The following is a 21,697-nucleotide window of genomic DNA, read 5'->3' as shown; positions in this document are numbered from 1 at the left end:
TTTAGCTATCCTTTTTCTGTGAAGTATCTTTTCAGGCCTAATGCCTACTTATATTGGATATTCTGGGTTTTTTTAATTGATTTATGTGACATGGAACCTTTGTTATAATGGTTAATATTGGTAAGAGCTGAAGCACTATACTCCTTTCAAGTTTCTGACGTGAATGATTTCTCCATTGCTTTTGTTTAAATCATTTTGCTAGGGTTTATCAATTTCATTGCCTTTCAAATAATCAACTTTTAACTTTAATCTTTGTTGCTATCCTCTATTGAATAATTGTTAGCAATTAATTTTTTCTCGTCTTTTCTATTTCCTTCTTTCTTGAGGGGCAATTACCTGTTGTTTTTTTAATTTGTAAAAAATAAGATCATTAGCTTTTAGCCTTTCTCATTTTCTAACATATGCATTGAAAGCTATAAATTTCACTGTAAAACCCACACATTTTGATATAATTTCATAATTTTATCATAATTTATTATTTCCATTGGGATTTTTTTTCTGTGAGCTATTGGCTTTTAAAAGTTATTAATTACTACATAGAGGGCTTTTCTAACTATCTTTGTTATTGATGTCTAGTTTAACTATTACTGTGGCCAAAGAACATACTTCACATTATTACAACTCTTCAAATATGTTGAGACTTGCTTTATGGTCCAATTTCTAGTTAATTTAGGTAAATGTTTTAAATGCTTTTATAAATAATGTATATTTTTAAGTTATTGAATTTAGTCATCGACATAGCTCACTTAGGTAAATTTTGTTAATCAGCTTGTTCATATCTTTTATACCCTTACTGAAGTTTTATTTGGTTTGTTCATTTTATACGTTAATAAGAGAAGCGTTTAAAATCTCCCATGATAGCTGTAGATATGTATGTAACTCCTTTAAGTTCTACTTTTGTTGTCTGCATTTTGAGGCCATGTTGTGAGGTTCATACACACATAGAATTGTCACATCTTCCTGGTGCATTGAAGTTTTTCATCGGCAACTGACCCTTTTATTATTTGGTAATGGTATGGCTGATATTAATATAACTCAGTATAGCTTTCTTTTGGCTATGTTTCCATGGTATATCTTTTGCATCCTTTTACTTTGAGTGGCCTCATGTTCTTACAAGCATTATATAGCTAGGCTAAAAATCTGCATCTTTAAGTTGAATATACTTTATTTACATTTGAAGTAATTACTGTTTTAAATTTTAAATCTCCCATATTACTTTCTATTTGCCCCCTCCTGTCCTAGATTCTCTTTTCTCTTCATTCTTGCCTTGTAAATTGATTTTTAAAAAATTATTCTATCATCTTCCCACATATTTCAAAGCACCCACAATTTGCTATTTTGAAATGCTTATTGTAAAAATTTTAGAAAATGTACGAAGTGCAGCAACAAAATTTTATCACACAATATCATTTAATAATTATATTTCTTTCCAGTCACTGCTTTAAGATGTGTACATAATTTTATATCCTTTCTTGAAAAGTATGTTATAATAATTTTTAATGTAGCTATCTTTTTTCCAAAACACTATTTAATAGTGAAATGCTAATGCATTATAAATGGCATTATGGTGTGTACGTAAAATAATATATGTAAAATTACATGTAATATATACATTACATATATGTATTGTATATATAACTGTAAAACATTTTTACACATACACAATTTTACGTATTTTAAGTCTTTTTGTATTATTAAACACAAAATTTCACAGGTCTTTGCCTATTTCCTCAGAATTTGCAGAAATTATTTTAAACATTATAAAGTTAAATATTTCTCAGATTCATAATTTTACCAATTATTATAAGTAAAATTCTCATAAAGTTTAATTATGGATACAATTTAGTGAAAGTCCCAAGCTTATAGTTATTATTAACTATTGATTCTGTGTGTGTGTACATGTATACAATCAGATCATATTTGTTATTCTTGGCATTCTATCAGATCCTCTGTTTAAAGTTATGAATCACAAGGAACAAAATATCAAATCTGATACACTTCGAAGTTTGTGTCCTGTTTTTACACAATCAATCAATAGGGTGGTCATATCTGCAAAAGTAAAAGCCAATTAGGTGAAGTGGAAAAAGAGGAGTCTGGTTGTTCATTCAGTAACAGGATTTCCAAAATAATGTTTGGATAATGGAATTGTTATATTCTGTCATCATTTCTAACAAGTAGTTTTAACATTACCAAGCATACCTGTGCTTTGCCTTATGTTAACTAATTAGGCTGATCGGCAGCCAGTTGGTGGTCCCACAATATTCACTGGTGTTTGGCAAAGGGACAGCCACCTTAAACCCTTCTGGATTTGATAACTCAATGCACACATTCTCGCCTTCTGTCCATACTTGTGTTCCTGAGATCATCGCTTACCCCAAGACAGGTTCAATTAGGATCAAGAAGAATTCACTCCATTCTAGGACTTTTGGTTGTGTTGTTGGGGGAAGTAAACTCTTCCACTTGTCTGCTCTGTGGTGTTATGATCCCAAAGCTTCCAGGGACTACAAAAAGGGAGTTTAAAATTGAAACTGTGAAAGTAGAATCAGGCTGGATGATGGGAAGAGACATCATGTCCTAAAGGCATCACTGAGCCCTGAATCAAGTTATGCCTGAAGATGATGTATTCCTACTCTTCTAGTAAATGAGTCCATTCCTAATCTTTTAGTACATGAGTCAGTAAACGCCTTTCTTTTCCTGTAGACCAATTTGAGTCAGACTTTCTGTCACTCACAATTGAAAGTCCTAACTTCAAGGATCCTACACTTTCCTTCATAGCACTGGTCCCATGTGATGTTACTATTACTTCAGTGCCAACCTCTCTCAGTAGATTGTAGTCTGTATGCAAACAGCAGCAGTATCTCATTTGTTCAGAGCTGCATTTCCAATACCTAGAACAATTCTGACCCATTATTGGTACTTGATCATATTGAATTACTGAATAAATAACGCAAACCAAGTATTTTCTTAGCCATGTTCCCAAAGGTATGAATAAATTAACACCATGGAGCTATTTTTATGTGCATGAAAGTTGTTTCGAGATGAAAATACATACATACATATAGATGTATATATACAGTTGTGCACTTAAATTTCTATATAGTAGTCATCTTCCACAGAATCAAAGATTGCCTATGATCTCTGATATGAATGAGAGCAATGCCTCTTTGTTCTGTGAACTTGGAAAAACTATTTCTCTGAGTCTCTGTTTGCTTACCAGTGAAAAGTGCTTACCTCAAGGTAGATATTTGTAAACAGTAGTCTCTCGGTAAACAGAATTCTTACTAGTACAAGGAACTAACTAGATAACCAGAAGAGGAGAGAACAAATAGTCAGTTCAAAACCAAAGTGTTTGCATGGACAAAAGCAAAGGCCAGGGCTGCATAACACTGACATTTTTATTAGAATTCATTTGTAACAAATGGAACTTGTGTCAGCAAAGAACTGATTTTCATACAGACTTCTTTCGCCACCAATGTAACGAAGTAAGAAAATAAAAAGCACGCCTTTCATTCTGTAAAACATTTACGCGTACTACTAATTAGAGGTAATTGTATTTTTTAACAAGCCATTTTACAAGTTATTTGTTTTAATTTTTCAGTCTATGCATCCAAAACGAGAGCAAAGAACACAACTGTTATTATCTTTGTAAAGACACTCCAAGCTGGGATGGCAAAGCCACATAACTGATGGATAGAATGGATCTGCAGCCTTCTGATCTCTGCTGGAGTATCAGGGCACCCATAAACCCAAAAGGAACCAAAACCCAAAAAGAAAAACAAAAAGGGAATTAAAAATAAAAGGACTTAAAGCAAAACCGAAAATAAACAGGAAAGAAAAAAAATACGTGCATTACTGCAGACTTTTTTCCCTTCCTGTTTCTATGTTGTGTTATTTACATACACACAAATGAATTTCCGAAGCAGTTTCTTACAGATGGGTTCAAGTAATATCATTATTGGGTGTAGAATCAATAGGGCAGTGCATAGTACAAAGGTATAGAAAGTGCAAAGTTCCCTAGAGGCCCTTCCCTCCCCTGGCTGTCCTCGCCGTTTTCTAACCATGCAAATCATTTTTAAAAAAGAGCTAAAATAAAGTTCTGTACAAATCACTTTTTATATATTTTGATTTTTTTTACCATTGTAACTAATTACAAAATTATACATAACTACACGTACATAGGTAAATAATAGCACCGTACTGGTTATGATGATGAAAATAACTGGAAACTTGAAAGCTTGTGGTAATGGCAGATAAAGATGGTTCACCTGGGAAATTAAAACTTGAATGGTTGTACAGAAAAGCACAGAGTGGAATGCACATCAATGACAGTAAGGGAGTTAGTTCTAGGAACAGCTCCTGAACAGTAAGATTCCCGCAATAGTCTCTGCCTCGTTCGTCTACGGTATGCATCCCATTCATTTTCTTCTTCTGATTATTGTCATCTTTCCCTTTGCCAAATGGGCAGTTATTGTTTCAGGGAGAGAAGCTGCTCATTGGCCAATCATTCTGGTGTGCAGTGCTCCATCGGATTCTACATGTCCAACAAGGCATGTCTGGATGATGCAATGTCTGTCTGACCCCCTTTGTTTAACTAAAAGAAAACTATAGCACTGAGTAATCTGGCACTTGGATAAATCTCCAAAAAGATACAAACTAAAAGCAAATGATAACAGACCCACATAGTGCACATTCTTCTCTGGTTCTGATGTAGGTTAGAGAGTCTCATTCTGAGGTAGCCTTCTAGATACATTTTTTTTAGTATTATATATATTTTCTTTTTTTTCTTTTTCTTTGTTTTTTACAAAAGTGCTCAAATACAATGCTTGCAAATGTTTGGTCTCTTGGATTTCACTCTGCTAGCAATGGGAAAATGTGGAAAACAAAAATCCTTCCATGCAGAACATCCATGAAGCTAAAATTAAACCAAAGTAGTATACTCATACCAAAACTCTTTAAGAGTTCCTTGGGTATTTTGAGGATTATTTAAAATCATGTAATATATGTGACAAACTTATGCCATCATCCTTGGCTTCCTATAGAAATTATGTTGGAAGAATTGGGGGTAAGATACATATATATATAGTTTATTTCCCCTTTTAGAAAAATCCTAATGGAATATCAAATATATTCCAAAGTTGCCAATGATATTTGTTACTAAAATAAGTTTGGTGCAGTTACTGCATGTTCCAGAGCGGATTTGGAAGGGAATATAAATAAAACAAACAAGTAGCTTTTTCTGATGTTGATGATTATAAAAGGAAGAAGGGCCCTGATTATCCAAGTGCTTTGGGCTGGTACAATCACTAACATCCCCGACTTGGCTGAAAACTAGGAATGCATATTATTCAAAGAGTTTTTGTACATGTGGTAAACAGATAATGCTTTAATAGAAAGAGTAACAGATACGAACAGTGAATGGAAATACGAACCAAAAGCTAAAAAGAAATGCTATTAAAATAGGCATCAATTATAAGGCACTCTAAATGCAAAACTAAAACCAAAACGAAACAAAAGTACAGCACTTCCCAGGAATGCTGTATGCCACAAAATGTTTCTGACTGAACAGAGTAACATGAATTTGGCTTTGCCCCTGTTACATATCATAAATGCAAATTTCATAGCACATACTATAGACAATATACGATTGAATACACTTTTTTTAAACAACTCGATAGCTGATATATTACAACATTCTCCCCTCCTAAAGGGATATGCACTGACCTTTCCCACATGCACACCTCTTAGCTATTTAATAATTTTTATTGCACTAGAGTGTTTGTTAGAAATCTTGAACTTTGTTGGAAGCCTGACTAACAAAACAGAATTTGTGGATATGATTGATTGGTTAGGTGGGGGGAGATTAGGTAGGAAATTAGGGGGTGAGGTTTGACGATCACTGATGTGCATTCCTCATTTCCCTTTAAAGAAATACCAATATGTCAAAAAATTAAGAATAAATGGAAAGAAAGAGATGTTCACAATAGCTTTTCTACGTTTAAAAAAACTAAATCATGGAAGAACTGACTGACTGACTGATAACTGTATCTATTTTTTGTGTGGACACACTGTCTATATATACATAGACACCCTTATAAAATATGGATATATATGTATATATGTTAGCAGCAACTTTATACTTTGCGCCTCCCTGTTGATTCCAAAAACAAAACAAAATAATAATTATCTTTGATTATTTGAAGAGAATGGGTACTTTCTCACCAATCAAAACTGAACAGAAGTGTAAAATTAATATATCTGACGAGACTGATACTGTAGATTGAGTTTTGCACAAAAATGTGCAAATTTCAAATGATTTGATATTTCTACAGCAAGATATTACAGATAACAGTTCTACAGCTTAAAAAAAAACCTACGATTTGGAAATAAAAAATGAAGAGTTATGTAACTTTTTTTTTTTAAAATTCACTTTATCGAATGATACATTTTGTTAAAAAAAAGTTTACACAGTTAGAAATGAAGCACAGGTCAGCAGTATCTTTACAATACTAAAAAACTAAATCAAGGACTTTCTTTTTAAACATTCCCTCCCCTTTCCCCCTAAAATGTTATTATGAGCAGTATGGTGGGAAGGGGCGATGTCAAAGCAGAGTCCGTTTCATTGTGAGAAGCCACACCAGCACGTAGCTTGCGCTGAACTGCAGCATTCTGGCAATTTCTCCTTGCACCTTTCAAGCAATCCTGAATAAGATGGTGGTTCTTTGCGGTGATTTCTTCTTCCCTTGATTTTGAATCCTTGAGGTATCTGTAAATAAAATCCTTCAGATGCCTCATCAGTCAGGATTCTCTTCATTATTTTTCAGGTTAGATTATTAAAGTGTGAATTCTTGGTCCACCTGGAATAATTTGTTTTTAATTTGTTTTGCGTGTAATAGTCCCACTAAGTAGTTGTTAGCTAGAAGTTAAGAAGGACTTCTCAAGTGCCCTGTATGGCTCAGAAGAGACTCCATGGATATTGAAGGGCCTGTAGTAAAAATCCAGAAGGGGTCAGGGGTTTCTACGTTGCATAGTGGTCAAAGCTGCCCAGGTACTCTAGTGCGGCACGATAGCAAAACTGATATTGATCCTGCAGGAGACAATGGGGAGAAGCAAAAGAAGGGACCATGAGCATATTTTCATAGAAAAATAAAAATCAATATTGGATAACATCTATATGGGGCAAAATCACTACTTTCGTCAATCGGTCTAATCCAATGACCAATTGTTTATAGTGAACAAAGAAAAAGCCACATGGGGTGTTGATTAACTTTGCCAATCAATTTGACTAAAACGATCTCCCAATTCCAAGCAGTGGCAGGTCGAGTGAACATTACCTTCCCAGACAAGTGTTTTCCAAGTAGTATCAAACCATTACCACCAATTGAACACATAAACTTCTTACATGCCTTATAAGCAGATAATGATGAAAATCATCCTTTACAATTATCTGCTTATTCAAGATAACTAATTCTCAGTTTAAATATTTAAGAGAGGCTGATACAGACACAAACTGTCCTGAGAAAAATCTGAATTTACTTATCTTCTGAACTACTGCCAACAGAATTTGCATTTTTAAAAAATTATGTTTGGACAGTAGAGCTTGCAGTGAGAATCACTCACAGTCATTTCAGCTACCCTTTGGCTGTCTCTCTCACTTACATATGATGTTCATATACAGCCAGAAGGTAGCTGGTGCGGCACACCAGGCACACAAATCCATTTACACAGGGCACTGGACTTCCAAGCTTTTCATCCCTGAAAATGGCTTCACAGGACTGGCTGCCCACATCAAAAAATACCTGTAAATTCAGCCCAATTCTGTGTGATTGCCAGTTGTCTGTTTTAGAAAGGCACACACTAAAAAAAAAGCAGTATGAAGCATGGCCTTTTTCAGACAACGAAGAACACTATCATATTGGAATAAATTGAAGCATTGTTGGAGAGATGGAAAAATCACAATTTACAGATCTCTATAGGGATGAGAAAAAGGATTTTCCCCATAAAAGAAATCTATTTTCAGTGGCCAATCGGGCTCAAAGTAGACAGATAGTTTCTATTTTGCTTAAATGTGCATTTTTCTATAATAAAAATGGTTGGTAATGCAAAATAAATGGTGTTTACTTTCCTATCTTGTCACAGTAAGTTGCTTGGCTGAGTGTTAAGGCTTTTTAAATGTCCAATTTCCCTCTGTAACCCCTAAGACCCATTAAGTTTCTCAAGCTGCCATAATGTTTTGACTATTGCAAGCCAAACACTTGCACTACTTTGAAATCCATCTGAAAGATACTGTGGATGATGAATTGAGGAACACATAAAAGTTGTATAATTTGGTGGCCTTTTGCAGAACATAAACTCTGTCGGTAATATTATCTTTAGAAATGAATGCTCAATAGACCAGACTGGTTATATCATAAACTCTTATTATTACGAGAAATATCCAAATTTCCATATTAATTATTGGAATAGGAAACGAGGGGCTAATATTAATATCTCTAGGCTTATCCAGAATCAAAATGTTTCGAATGGCCATTGTTAAGACATGAAATACAGAAGAGCTGATACCTCTGTAGGCATACAGAGGGAGAATGGAGAAGTTAAATGGGCTGAGATTATATTATGTACTAAATATTATGCTTTCTATATATTTATATATTTATACTATAGGACTATGAATATAATGAATTTTATGAAATTGCCATTTTATTGGTCAAAAATGGTCCAGTAGTAAAATTTAACATAGCTCAATCTAACATATAATCTCACATAATTTCTATAGCAACACTAAGACACTAATAATCTCATCCCATTTAAAAAGGGGGAAAATGAGGTTCAAAATTATTAAACAGTTTGATGCTTTCCCTACAGTATTTTGTGTCTGGTGTTGAGAGAGTATGGAGTCCGGGAGGTCCAGGCTAGCAAAACGTAGCCTCTTGAGATGTGAAAAATGCAATGGATTTTCTCACCTCTGTCTGTACCATAGCTGGTCGTTGTGTTCTTAACATTTTGACAGTCTGGAAGATATCTACGACTCCTTCATATCTCATTCTTTCCAAAACAATGCTTAGCGTTATGAAGACTCCAGTTCTTCCAACGCCCGCGCTGCCACAATAACAAAGGCGATGTTACTCGGTGAGATGTTCACAGTCTTGGCCACATTTGCTTGGGTGTGGACATATTTCTACCAGCTTCCACACTCCATATCTCTTTATAGCCATGTTCAGGAAAACATGGTATCACATTCATCAAATGATTACTCTTGGGATACTGAGTTGTAACAGCATGTGATAATGAGGATGAAGTAATTAGGAGTAAGTCTAATAAAAGGTCTTTTCAATGGGGATTTATACCATTTTAGAAAGACCAAGGAAACATAACAAATGAAAAGAAGAAAGGGTAAATAACATATAGGTTTATAATATTCATGGAGTTTCTGAAATTTAGAACCTGCCTACTTAATATTTTTAAAGTAAAGTATGAAATAATTCAGAAAAAGGTGAAGTGAATTTGGCATCTTTAACTTTTCTATCACATTGTTCACATTTTACAGTTACTTAAAATACATATGCGATGCCCCATAACCTAAACGTATTTGCCTATAACTAGTCAAATGTTTACGCTGGTTTTATTATGAGAAAAGAGATGCTATAACAGGGTATATATGTGATTTTCACTTAGTCTTCAGGAGGGTTTATGACTATCCTGTAAGTGTACGTATACATGAAGTAAATACTATGTTGTTTTCTTATTTCTTGAGACTTAGAACTTTCAACGGATTCTCACGGGGGTCTCTAATCTTAAAAAAAAAAATGGTTAAGAGCCATTGATCTCTGAACTTATCTACTATTTTTACATGATCAGCAACTAAAACCACATTAGAAAGGTTTTGAGTTTCTCTCTGTTGTCTTCGTTGTTTTAAGATAATTCCAGAATCTTCACGGTAGCAAGAAAGAAAATTAATTCATAGCTCTTGTGCACTTAAGCAGGAAAGCAATGGGAAGTTCAGATAATGAGGGAAACAGTGAATAATCTGAAAAATCCCTGCATTTTTGGATCCTAATTAAACAGCATGTGTAACGCTTGGGCACGGGCTGTAGAAAATAGATGGATTCATTTACTGGAGGATGTAGCTGACAGGCATATATAAATAGTGTGTCCCTTCATAAATGGGGTTTCTACAGTCTAAACAGAAATGTTAAGTGAGGTTTGAAAATCCATGCGGAGTCAGTCTTTAAGAAGTGATTGAAGATGTCTAGCGGCAGTGAAGCCTTCTGTTAAGATGAAGCAGATGACCTTGAAGGTCCCTTTTAACCTTGAAAGTCTCTCTTAGTTGTGAGAAACTGAGATTTATTATCATTTTGTTGAATGATCTAGGTACTCCAGAGTCTATCTTACCTTGATTTGATAGCTCGAATGCAACAAAAACATTGGGTTACTTTCTACTAAGTATTTTCAAAAAAAGAACAGACATTGGACTCACAACTTTTCAATTTACTGGTTTTATCATCTTAGTTTAATAAGTTATAAATAAGAAAAGTGGTATTTTCAGAACATTCCTAAATAAGAGGAAATATATAGAAGTCTTCTTTGTGTGTGTGTGTGTGTGTGTGTATATATATATGTGTGTGTGTGTATATATATATATAAAAGGTATATGCACTGCAATTCCTTTAGCATTATACTAAAGGAATATTAAAATTATTTTATGACAAAAACAATGAGAACATGCACACATAACACATTTATGTACCTATACATATAAGGATGCCTAAAGTTAAGAAGATGTGTTAAATTAAAGATACTCTTTTCCTTAGAGATTATTTTAGAAAAGTTTAAATTAGCATTTGGGCAAATTATGAGTAAAGTTAAAAGAAATATCCAGGTAATTCAATCCCACTATATACCATCTACTTTGTCTGAATATGGGTATACACTCTTTTATTGTGCTATACTTTATGGAGTTTTGCAGATACTGTGTTTTTCACAAATTGAATATCTGTGTCAATCTTGCATTGAACAAGTACATTGGTGCCATTTTTCCACCAGCACATACTCGGTTTGTGTCTCTGTGTAGCAGTTTGGTAATTCTTGTAATATTTCAAATTTTTTCTTACTATTACATCTGTTAAAGTGATCTGTGATCACTGATCTTTGATGTTACTACTGCAATTGGTTTGGGGTGCCATGAACCATGACCATAAGACAACGAACACTTAATTGACAAATGTGTGTGTTATGACTGCTTCACCAACCAGCAGTTTCCCCATCTGTCTTTTTCTCCTCAGGCCTCCCTATTCCTTGAGACACAACAATATCGAAATTAGGCCAGTTAATAACCCTACAATGGCCTCTAAGTGTTCAAGTGAAAGGGAGAGTCACGTGTATCTAACTAACTTTAAATCACAAGCTAGAAATAATTAAGCTTAAAGCCCAGATGTGCTGAAAGCTAGGCCTCTTGCACCAAACAGCCTAGTTGTGAGTGCAAAGTTCCTGAAGGAAATTAAAAGTGCTACTCCTGTGAACACATGAGTGATAAGGAAGTAGAACAGCTTTACTGCTGATATGAAGAAAGTTTTAAAGGCCTGCATAGAAGATCAAATCATTTACAACATTCCCTTACATCAAAGCCTAGGCCAGAGCAAGGCCCTAACTCTCTTCAATTCTATGAAGGCTGGGAGGTGAGGAGGCTGCAGAAGAAAAGTTTGAAGTTAGCAGAGGTTGGCTTATGAGGTTTAAGGAAGGAAGCCAACCCCATAACATAAAAGTGCAAGGTGAAGCAATAAGTGCTGTTACAGAAGCTGTAGCAAGTTATCCAGAATATCTAGCTAAGATCATTGATGAAGGTGGCTACATTAAAAAAGAGATCTTCAATGTAGCCAAACATCATTATATTGGAAGAAGTTGTCATCTAAGACTTTGATAGCTACAGAGGAGGAGTCAATGCCTGACTTCAGAACTTCAAAGAACAGGCTGACTCTCTTGTTAGGGGCTCATGCAGCTGGTGACATTAAGCTGAAGCCAAAGCTCATTTACCATTTGAAAATCCTAGGGCTCTCAAGAATTACACTAAATATACTCAAGTGAAAGGAAGAGTTATACATCTCTCACTTTAAGTCAAAAGCTTGAAGAAATTAAGTTTTAGTAAGGAAGGCACATTGAACATCAAGACAGGCTGAAAGCTCAACCTCTTGTACCAAATAGCCCAGTTCTATAAATGGAACAAGAAAGAATGGATGATAACACATCCGTTTATAGCATGGTTTACTGAACATTTTAAGGCCACTCTTGAGACCTACTGCTTAGAATAAAATTCTTTTCAAGATAATACTGCTCATTGACAACATACCTTGTCATCCAAGAGCCCTGGTGGAATGTACAAGGAGATTAATGTTCTCATGCCTGTGAACACAATATTGATTCTGCAGCCCAATGGATCAAGGAGGAATTTCAACTTTAAAGTTTTGTTATTTAAGAACTACATTTTATAAGGCTATACATTCTATAGATAGTGATTTCTCTGATAGGTCTGGGCAAAGTAAATTGAAAATTTACTGGAAGTAATTCACCATTCTATATGCCATTAAAAACATTTGTGATTCATGGGAGAAGATCAAATTATCAACAGTAACAGGAGTTTGGAAGAAGTTGATTCCAATCTTCATGGATGACTTTGAGGGGTTCAAGACTTCAGTAGAGGAAGAAATTGCAAAAATGGTGGAATAGCAAGATAACTAGAACTAGAAGTGGAGCCAGGAGATGGGACTGAATTGCTGCAATCTCATGATAAAACCTGAATACATGAGGAGTTGTTCCTTACGGATGAGCAAAGAAAGTGGTTTCTCAAGATGGAATATACTCATGAAGATGCTGTGAACACTGTGGAAATGACAACAAAGGATTTAGAATAGTACATAAACAAAGTTAATAGAAAAGCAGCAGGGTTGCAGAGGAATGACTCCAATTTTGAAAGAAGTTCTACTGTGAGTAAAATGCTATCAAACAACATTGCATGGTGCAGAGAAGGCTCTTGACTTTGTCACTTAGTCACTTGATGTGGCAAACTTCATCATTATTTTCTTTTAAGAAATTGCTACAGCCACCTCACCCTTCAGAAACCACAGCCCATCGATTAGTCAGCAGCCATCAACGTAGAGGCAAGACCCTCAACCAGCAAAAAGATTAAAACTTACCGGAGGCTCACATAATGATTAGCATTTTTTTTTTTTTTTTTAAACTTTAAGTTCTGGGGTAGATAAGAAAAAAGTGCTGGTTTGTTACATAGGTATAAATGCATCAGGGTGGTTTGCTGCACCCATCAACCCATCATCTACATTAGGTGTATCTCCTGATACTATCCCTCCCCCAGGCCCCCACCCCCTGGCAGGCCCTGGTGTGTGATGTTCGCTTCCCTGCGTCCACGTGTTCTCACTATTCCACTCCCACTTAGAATATGCGGTGTTTGATTTTCTGTTCCTGTGTTAGTTTGCTGACAATGATGGTTTCCAGCTTCATCCACGTCCCTGCAAAGGACATGAACTCATCCTTTTTTATGGCTGCACAGTATTCCATGGTGTATATGTGCCGCATTTTCTTTATCCGATCTATCATTGATGGACATTTGGGTTGGTTACAAGTCTTTGCTATTGTGAATAGTGCCACAATAAACATACGTGTGCATGTGTCTTTGTAGTAGAATGATTTATAATCCTTTGGGTATACACTCAGTAATGGGATTGCTGGGTCAAACGGTATTTCTGGTTCTAGATCCTTGAGGAATCACCAAACTGTCTTCCACAATGGTTTAACTAATTTACGCACCCACCAACAGTGTAAAAGCATTCCTATTTCTCCACATCCTCCCCAGCATCTGTTGTTTCCTGACTTTTTAATGATCGCCATTCTAATTGGTGTAAGATGGTATCTCATTGTGGTTTTCATTTGCATTTCTCTAATGACCAGTGATAGTGAGCATTTTTTTCATATGTTTGTCTGCTGCGTCAGTGTCTTCTTTTGAGAAGTGTCTGTTCATATCCTTCGCCCACTTTTTGATGAGGTTGTTGTTTTCCTGTAAATTCGTTTAAGTTCTTTGTAGATTCTGGATATTAGCCCTTTGTCAGATGGATAGATAGCAAAAATTTCCTCCCATTCTGTAGGTTGCCTGTTCACTCTGATGGTAGTATTTTATGCTGTGCGGAAGCTCTTTAGTTTAGTTAGATCCCATTTGTCACTTTTGGCTTTAGTTGCCATTGCTTTTGGTGTTTTAGTCCTGAAGTCTTTGTGTATACCTATGTCCTGAATGGTATTGCCTAGGTTTTCTTTTAGGGTTTTTATCATTTTACATCTTAGGTTTAAGTCTTTAATCCATCTTGAGTTAATTTTTGTATAAGGAAGGGATCCAGTCTCAGTTTTCTGCATATGGCTAGCCAGTTTTCCCAACACCATTTATTAAATAGAGGAGCCTTTCCCCATTCTTGTTTTTCCTCAGGTTTGTCAAAGATAAGATGTTTGCAGATGTGTGGCGTTACTTCTGAGGCCTCTGTTCTGTTCCATCGGTCTATATCTCTGTTTTGGTACCAGCACCGTGCTGTTTTGGTTACTGTAGCCTTGTTTGAAGTCAGGTAGCATGATCTCTCAAGCCTTGTTCTTTTTGCTTAGGATTGTCTTGGCTTTGTGGGCTCTTTTTTGGTTCCATGTCAAATTTAAAGTAGTTTTTTCCCATTCTGTGAAGAAAGTCATTGGTAGCTTGATGGGGATGGCATTGAATCTATAAATTACCTTGGGCAGTAGGGCCATTTTCACGATATTGATTCTTCCTATCCATGAGCATGGAATGTTCTTCCATTTGTGTCCTCTCTTGTTTCATTGAGCAGTGGCTTGTAGTTCTCCTTGAAGAGGTCCTTCACATTCCTTGTTAGTTGGACTCCTAGGTATTTTATTTTTTTTGAAGCAATTGTGAATGGGAGTTCACTCATGATTTGGCTATTATTGGTGTATAGGAATGCTTGTGATTTTTGCACATTGATTTTGTATCCTGAGACTTTCCTGAAGTTGCTTATCAGCTGAAGGAGATTTTGGGATGAGACGATGGGGTTTTCTAAATATACAATCTTGTCATGTGCAAACAGAGACTATTTGACTTCCACTTTTTCTAATCGAATAACCTTTATTTCTTTCTGTTGCCTGATTGCCTTGGCCAGAACTTCCAATACTGTGTTGAATAGGAGTGGTGAGAGAGGACATCCTTGTCTTGTGCTACTTTTCAAAGGGAGTGCTTCCAGTTTTTGCCCATTCTGTATGATAGTGGCTGTGCGTTTGTCATAAATAGCTCTTCTTATTTTGAGATACGTTCCATCAGTACGTAGTTTTTTGAGAGTTGTTAGCATAAAAGGCTCATGAATTTTGCCAAAGGCCTTTTCTGCATCTATTGAGATAATCATGTGGTTTTTGTCATTGGCTCTGTGTATGTGATGGATTACATTCATTGATTTGTGTATGTTGAACAAGCCTTGCATCCCAGGGATGAAGCCGACTTGATCGTGGTGGATAAGCTTTTTGATGTGCTGCTGGATTCAGTTTGCCAGTATTTTATTGAGGATTTTGGCATCGATGTTCATCAGGGATATTGGCCTGGAATTTTCTTTTTCGTTGTGTCTCTGCCAGGTTTTGCTATCAGGATGATGCTGGCCTCATAAAATGAGTTAGGAAGGAATCCCTCTTTTTGTATTGTTTGGAATAGTTTCAGAAGGAATGGTACCAGCTCCTCTTTGTACCTCTGGTAGAATTCGTCTGGTCCTGGACTTTTTTTGGTTGCTAGGCTATTAATTACTGCCTCAATTTCAGAACTTGTTATTGGTCTATGCAGAGATTCAACTTCTTCCTGGTTTAGTCTTGGGAGGGTGTACGTGTCCAGGAATTTATCCATTTCTTCTAGATTTTCTAGTTTATTTGCGTAGAGGTGTTGATAGTATTCTCCGATGGTAGTTTGTATTTGTGTGGGATCGGTGGTGATTTCCCCTTTGTCCTTTTCTATTGTGTCTGTTTGAGTCTTCTGTCTTTTCTATCTATTTTGTTGATCTTTTCCAAAAGCCAGCTCCTGGATTCATTGAGTTTTTGAAGGGTTTTTCGTGTCTCTATCTCCTTCAGCTCTGTAGTGTTCTTAGTTATTTCTTGTCTTCTGTTAGCTTTCGAATTTGTTTGCTCTTGTTACTCTAGTTCAATTGTGATGTTAGGGTGTCGATTTTAGATCTTTCCTGCTTTCTCTTGTGGGCATTTAGTGCTACAAATTTCTCTCTACACACTGCTTTAAATGTGTCCCAGAGATTCTGGTACATTGTGTCTTTGTTCTCATTGGTTTCAAAGAACGTCTTTATTTCTGCCTTCATTTTGTTATTTACCCAGTAGTCATTCAGGAGCAGGTTGTTCAGCTTCCATGTAGTTGTGTGGTTTTGAGTGGTTTTTTTTTTTAATCTTGAGTTCTAATTTGATTGATTGCACTGTGGTCTGAGAGACTGTTTGTTATGATTTCTGTTCTTTTGCATTTGCTGAGGAGTGTTTTACTTCCAATATGTGGTCAATGTTTGTTAGAATAAGTGCAATTTGGTGCTGAGAAGAATGTATAATTCTGTTGATTTGGGTGGAGAGTTCTGTAGATGTGTATCATTAGGTCTGCTTGGTCCAGAGCTGAGTTCAAGTCCTGAATGTCCTTGCTAATGTTCTATCTCACTGATCTGTCTAATATTGACAGTGGGGTGTTAAAGTCTCCCACTATTATTGTGTGGGAGTCTAAGTCTCTTTGTAGGTCTCTAAGAACTTGCTTTATGAATCTGCCTGCTCCTGTAGAGGGTTCATATTTATTTAGGATACTTAGCTCTTCTTATTGCATTGACCTCTTTACGTAATGCCCTTCTTTGTTGGTTTAAAGTCTGTTTTATCAGAGACTAGGATTGTATCCCCTGCTTTGTTTTGCTTTCCATTTGCTTGGTAAATATTCCTCCATCCCTTTATTTTGAGCCTATGTGTGTCTTTGCATGTGAGATGGGTGTCCTGAATACAGCACACTGATGGGTCTTCACTCTTTATCCAATTGGCCAGTGTGTGTCTTTTAATTGGGGGCATTTAGCCCATTTACATTTAAGGTTAATAAGGTTATGTGTGAATTTGATCCTGTCATTATGATGTTTGCTGGTTATTTGACTGTTAATTGATGCAGTTTCTTCCCAGCATCGACGGTCTTTACAGTTTGGTGTGTTTTTGCAGTGGCTGGTACCAGTTGTTCCTTTCCATGTTTAGTGCTTCCTTTAGGAGCTCTTGTAAGGCAGGCCTGGTGGTGACAAAATCTCTCAGCATTTGCTTGTCTGAAAAGGATTTTATTTCTCCTTCACTTATGAAGCTTAGTTTGGCTGGATATGAAATTCTGGGTTGAAAAGTCTTTTCTTTAAGAATGTTGAATATTGGCCCCACTGTCTTCTGGCCTGTAGGGTTGCTGTCGAGAGACCTGCTGTTAGTCTGATGTGCTTCCCTTTGTGGGCACGCTGACATTTGTCTCTGGCTGCCCTTAACATTTTTTCCTTCATTTCAACCTTGGTGAATCGGATGATTCATTATGTGTCTTGGGGTTGCTCTTCTAGAAGAATATCTATCTTAGTGGTGTTCTCAGTATTTCCTGAACTTGAATGTTGGCCTGTCTTGCTAGGTTGGGGAAGTTCTTCTGGATAATATCCTGAAGAGTCTTCTGCAACTTGGTTCCATTCTCCCCTTCACTTTCAGGTAAACCAATCAAAGTAAATTTGGTCTTTTCATATAGTCCCATATTTCTCGGAGGCTTTGTTCATTTCTTTACTCTTTTCTCTAATCTTGTCTTCATGTTTTATTTCATTGAGTTGATCTTCAATCTCTGATATGCGTTCTTCCACTTGATTGAGTTGGCTATTGATACTTGCGTATGCTTCACGAAGATCTTGTGCTGTGTTTTTCAGCTCCATTAGGTCATTTATGTTTTTCTCTAAACTGCTTATTCTAGTTAGCAATTCCTCTAACCTTTTTTTCCAGGTTCTTAGCTTCCTTGCATTAAATTAGTAACATGGTCCTTTAGCTCGGAGGAGTTTGTTATTACCCACGTTCTGAAGCTGACATCTGTCAGTTTATCAAACTCATTCTCTGTCCTGTTTTGTTCCCTTGCTGGCGAGGAGTTGTGATCCTTTGGAGGAGAAGAGGCGTTCTGGTTTTTGGAATGTTCAGCCTTTTTGTGCTGGTTTCTCCCCATCTTCGTGGATGTATCTACCTTTGACCTTTGATGATGGTGACCTTCAGATGGGGTCCCTGGGTGGACGTGCTATTCCTTTCTGTTTGTTTGTTTGTTATTTTCCTTCTAACACCCAGGCCTCTCTGCTGTAGGTTTGCTGGAGGTCTATTCCAGACGCTGTTTGCCTGGGTATTATCAGCAGAGGCTTCAGAACAGCAAAGATTGCTGCCTATTCCTTCCTCTGGAAGCTTCATCCCAGAGGAGCACCTGCCAGATGCCAGCCAGTGTTCTCCTGTATGAGGTATCTGTCAGCCCCTACTGTAAGGTGTCACCCAGTCAGGATACGTGGGGGTCAGGGACCCACTTGAGGAGAGAGTCTGTCCCTTATCAGAGCTCCAACACTGCACTGGGAGAAATGCTGCGCTCATCAGAGCTGCCAGGTGGGGAGGTTTACGTCTGCTGAAGCTGTGTCCCCCAGGTGCTTTGTCCCAGTGAGATGGGGGTTTTATCTGTAAGTCTGTGATTGGGGCTGCTGTCTTTTTTTCAGAGATGCCCTGCCCAGGGAGGAGTAATCTAGAGAGGCAGTGGACTCAGCCCTGTTGGAACTTCTTGCTGGCTTAGTTTACACTGTGAGGGTAAAACAAACAGCCTACTCTAGCCTCAGCAATGGCAGATGCCTCTCCCCTCACGAAACTCGAATGTCCCAGGTGGACCTCAGACAGCTGTACTAGCAGTGAGATTTTTCAAGCCAGTGGATCATATGTTGCTGGGCTCTGTGGGGGTGGGACACACCAAGCCAGGCACTGGAGGGAATCTCCTGGTTTACCAGTTGTGAAGACTGTGGGAGAAGTGCAGTATCTGGGCCAGAGTGTACTGTTCCTCGTGGTACAGTCTCTCACGGCTTCCCTTGGCTAGGAAAGGGAAATCCCCTGACCCCCTTGTGCTTCCTGGGTGAGGCAACGCCACACCCTGCTTTAGCTCACCCTCGGTGGGCTGCACCCACTGTCCAACCAGTCCCAATGAGATGAAATGGGAAATGCAGAAATCACCTGCCTTCTCTGTCAATCTCACTGGGTGCAGCAGACCAGAGCTGTGCCTATTCAGCCATCTTTCCAGCTCTTGTAAGTACATTGTTGTTTAGACATAATGCTATTGCACACTAAATAGACTATAGTATAAAGTAAACACAACTTCTATATGTGCTGGGAAACCAAAAAGTATGTGTGACTCCCTTTATTGTGGTAATCTGGAACTAAACCCCCATAACATCTCTGAGGTATGCCTGTATTTGATTCCATGTGTCATTTCCTACATGCTCTTTGGTTGGTTTGCAAAGGATGTTTAATAACTCAAAGGATGTTTAATAACTCAATAGAAAGTAAATGTACATAGATAAAGGTTTGCTTCTTATAACATGCCTGAGAAACAAAGGATGCTAGAAAGGACTTTAAACATCAGCTAAGATAAATAACTGAGGTCCAGAGAAACTTCATTATCATAGAGCCAAGTAATAGACTTGGGCTAAGATATCTGTGTTCTAATCTCAATTCTAATATTTGTGCTATTTTGAGATCCTGCCTTCTATGTCATAAAGAACTATAGTTTTCTTTGATGTGCTGAAGCAAAATATATTTTTTAATAAACTCTCTCAAGAGTGTCACCATAAAAAGATTAGATGTCAAGTTGCTAGAACCCTAAAATATATTAAATAAAATTAGGTGAATTGCTTTTGTTAGAAGGTTTTTGCATAGCAACTTCCAAAAACACTAAATTTATGGTGAATGTCTGAACTATTTACTTGCTATTTATTTCGATTAACTTCAATGACTTGAGTTATAAAATGCTCTAGAAACTATTGAAAATAATTAACTTGAAGGTGCTTCAAATAATTAACTTGAAGGTGCTTCATTTTCTGATATAGCAACAATTTTCAAGCAAATTGCATTCTTTTAACTGAGGTACCATACTAAGCACTTATTAACTGGCAGAAATTAATATTGTCATTAAGATTTATTTGATAGCTATTCATGAGTTTTTCACAAAGACAAACAGTTATCAGTGCATTGCTATGAAAGCAAAAGCAAATATGAAATGATTAACAACGAATTATTACTAGGGGAGGTACCAACAATTCCCATTAAGGTAAAATTGGTAATTTGGTTTGTCTAATAGGAAGCAAATTTCGGGGCTAAACATTTTCCTCTGATTATTTCCACTTTATGAAAAGAAAGAGAAATCGAAAGAGAAATCAAGCCTGCTTTAAGTTTTGTAATACATTTCCAAGAATAAAATGTCAAATAAGCAAACTTACTACAAAAAGTGTATACAGACAATGAAGAAACACCACCACTTATTTTCACAGTTATCACTGCTTTAATCACAAATGGAAACTTACCATTCTTGAACTGTAACTTACCTGCAATGGACTGAAATGGGTCCATCTTGGCCAAACTGTTCTTTTGTTTTATGGACTTGGCCGATGAAGTCAATAAATCCTTCTCCGGACTTTGGCACTCCTTGCTCTGGCCAGTCAGTGAACTGGAACTGCCTTACTGTTCGGGACTGGCCGTCCTTTAGAAGGAAAGCCACATACCCGGCCGCAAAGGAAGACGCCAGGATTCAGCAAGCGTACGAACCACAAGAACAATCATTTTTATTTCCCAAAAACAAAAAGGGTAGAAAAAGTTAGGAACATGTTTAACTAGAAACTTATTTATGTTTATCTGCTAAAAATATTGTCCACACTCACATACCTTTAAATCCTACATTTATTTACTCTTGCAGTGCCCAGTTAAAAACCTGGTTCTCGTTAGTAGCCAGCCACATAGTTCCCCCATTAGCAAATGTTTCTGAGACCCAAAGTTTGGGTTCGTAACCATTCATCATGTCTGCATTCCTTCCAAAATGGAACATATATATGCCATTTCAAAGATTTCAGAAACGAATTACTTTGTAATAAATATTGAAACAAGCACCTAGGCATGTCATCCAGGCCAGAGCTTTTGCAGTTGTCACAATAACTTCACATCTGCTGTGCTTGTGTATTTCTACCGTTGTCAAATGACAAACGGTGAAATTTAAGGTATCTGACACAAACCCGGTAGTTGCTGTTAATCTGGATGCCCCCCATGTCTCAGAGGAATACAATTTCTAGCCATGGCAGGGGACATAGCATGAACCATATGACTGTGCTGTTAAGTGGGAAGTAAAGCATCCCTCAAGGATACCAATGACTATTGGCAAACAAATGCCCTTTTCTGAAAAAGAGCTCTCCCTGGCTGACCACAGGAATTAACAGTCTGTGGAGGGCTTTAACATAGATAAACCAAAAGGTAGAAACAAAAGCCAGATGTAAGAGCAGTCTTTCTTTTTTAGAGTGATTAGGTAAAACTGCTCTGACTCATGAAGTATATCTGGGTTGAAAAGAAGACACTAAGGCATTTCTGATTCGTTGTGGAAATT

The 21,697-nt window shown here is 36.9% G+C and overlaps 1 protein-coding gene across 38 annotated transcripts in view; it reads right to left on the bottom strand.

The window, feature by feature from the left end:
• Positions 1 to 3,377: 3,377 nt before the first annotated feature.
• The window catches only part of PTPRD (protein tyrosine phosphatase receptor type D), a 2,309,829-nt gene continuing 2,291,509 nt past the window's right edge, over positions 3,378 to 21,697 (bottom strand). For all 38 annotated transcript variants that reach the window (XM_054658683.2, XM_054658684.2, XM_054658676.2 and 35 more), the window contains 3 exons: positions 20,652 to 20,806; positions 8,961 to 9,096; positions 3,378 to 7,084 (listed from right to left, as the gene is read on the bottom strand). In XM_054658683.2, the coding sequence (XP_054514658.1) occupies positions 7,016 to 7,084; positions 8,961 to 9,096; positions 20,652 to 20,806 (360 nt within the window). In that variant the 3' untranslated portion in view covers positions 3,378 to 7,015. The remainder of the gene's footprint in view (positions 7,085 to 8,960; positions 9,097 to 20,651; positions 20,807 to 21,697) is intronic.

Source organism: Pan troglodytes, chromosome 11, assembly GCF_028858775.2.
Source record: "Pan troglodytes isolate AG18354 chromosome 11, NHGRI_mPanTro3-v2.0_pri, whole genome shotgun sequence".
Classification (NCBI taxonomy): Eukaryota; Metazoa; Chordata; class Mammalia; order Primates; family Hominidae; genus Pan; species Pan troglodytes.
The sequence above is the reverse complement of the archived record's forward strand: the minus strand, read 5'-3'. Positions and strand labels throughout refer to the sequence as shown.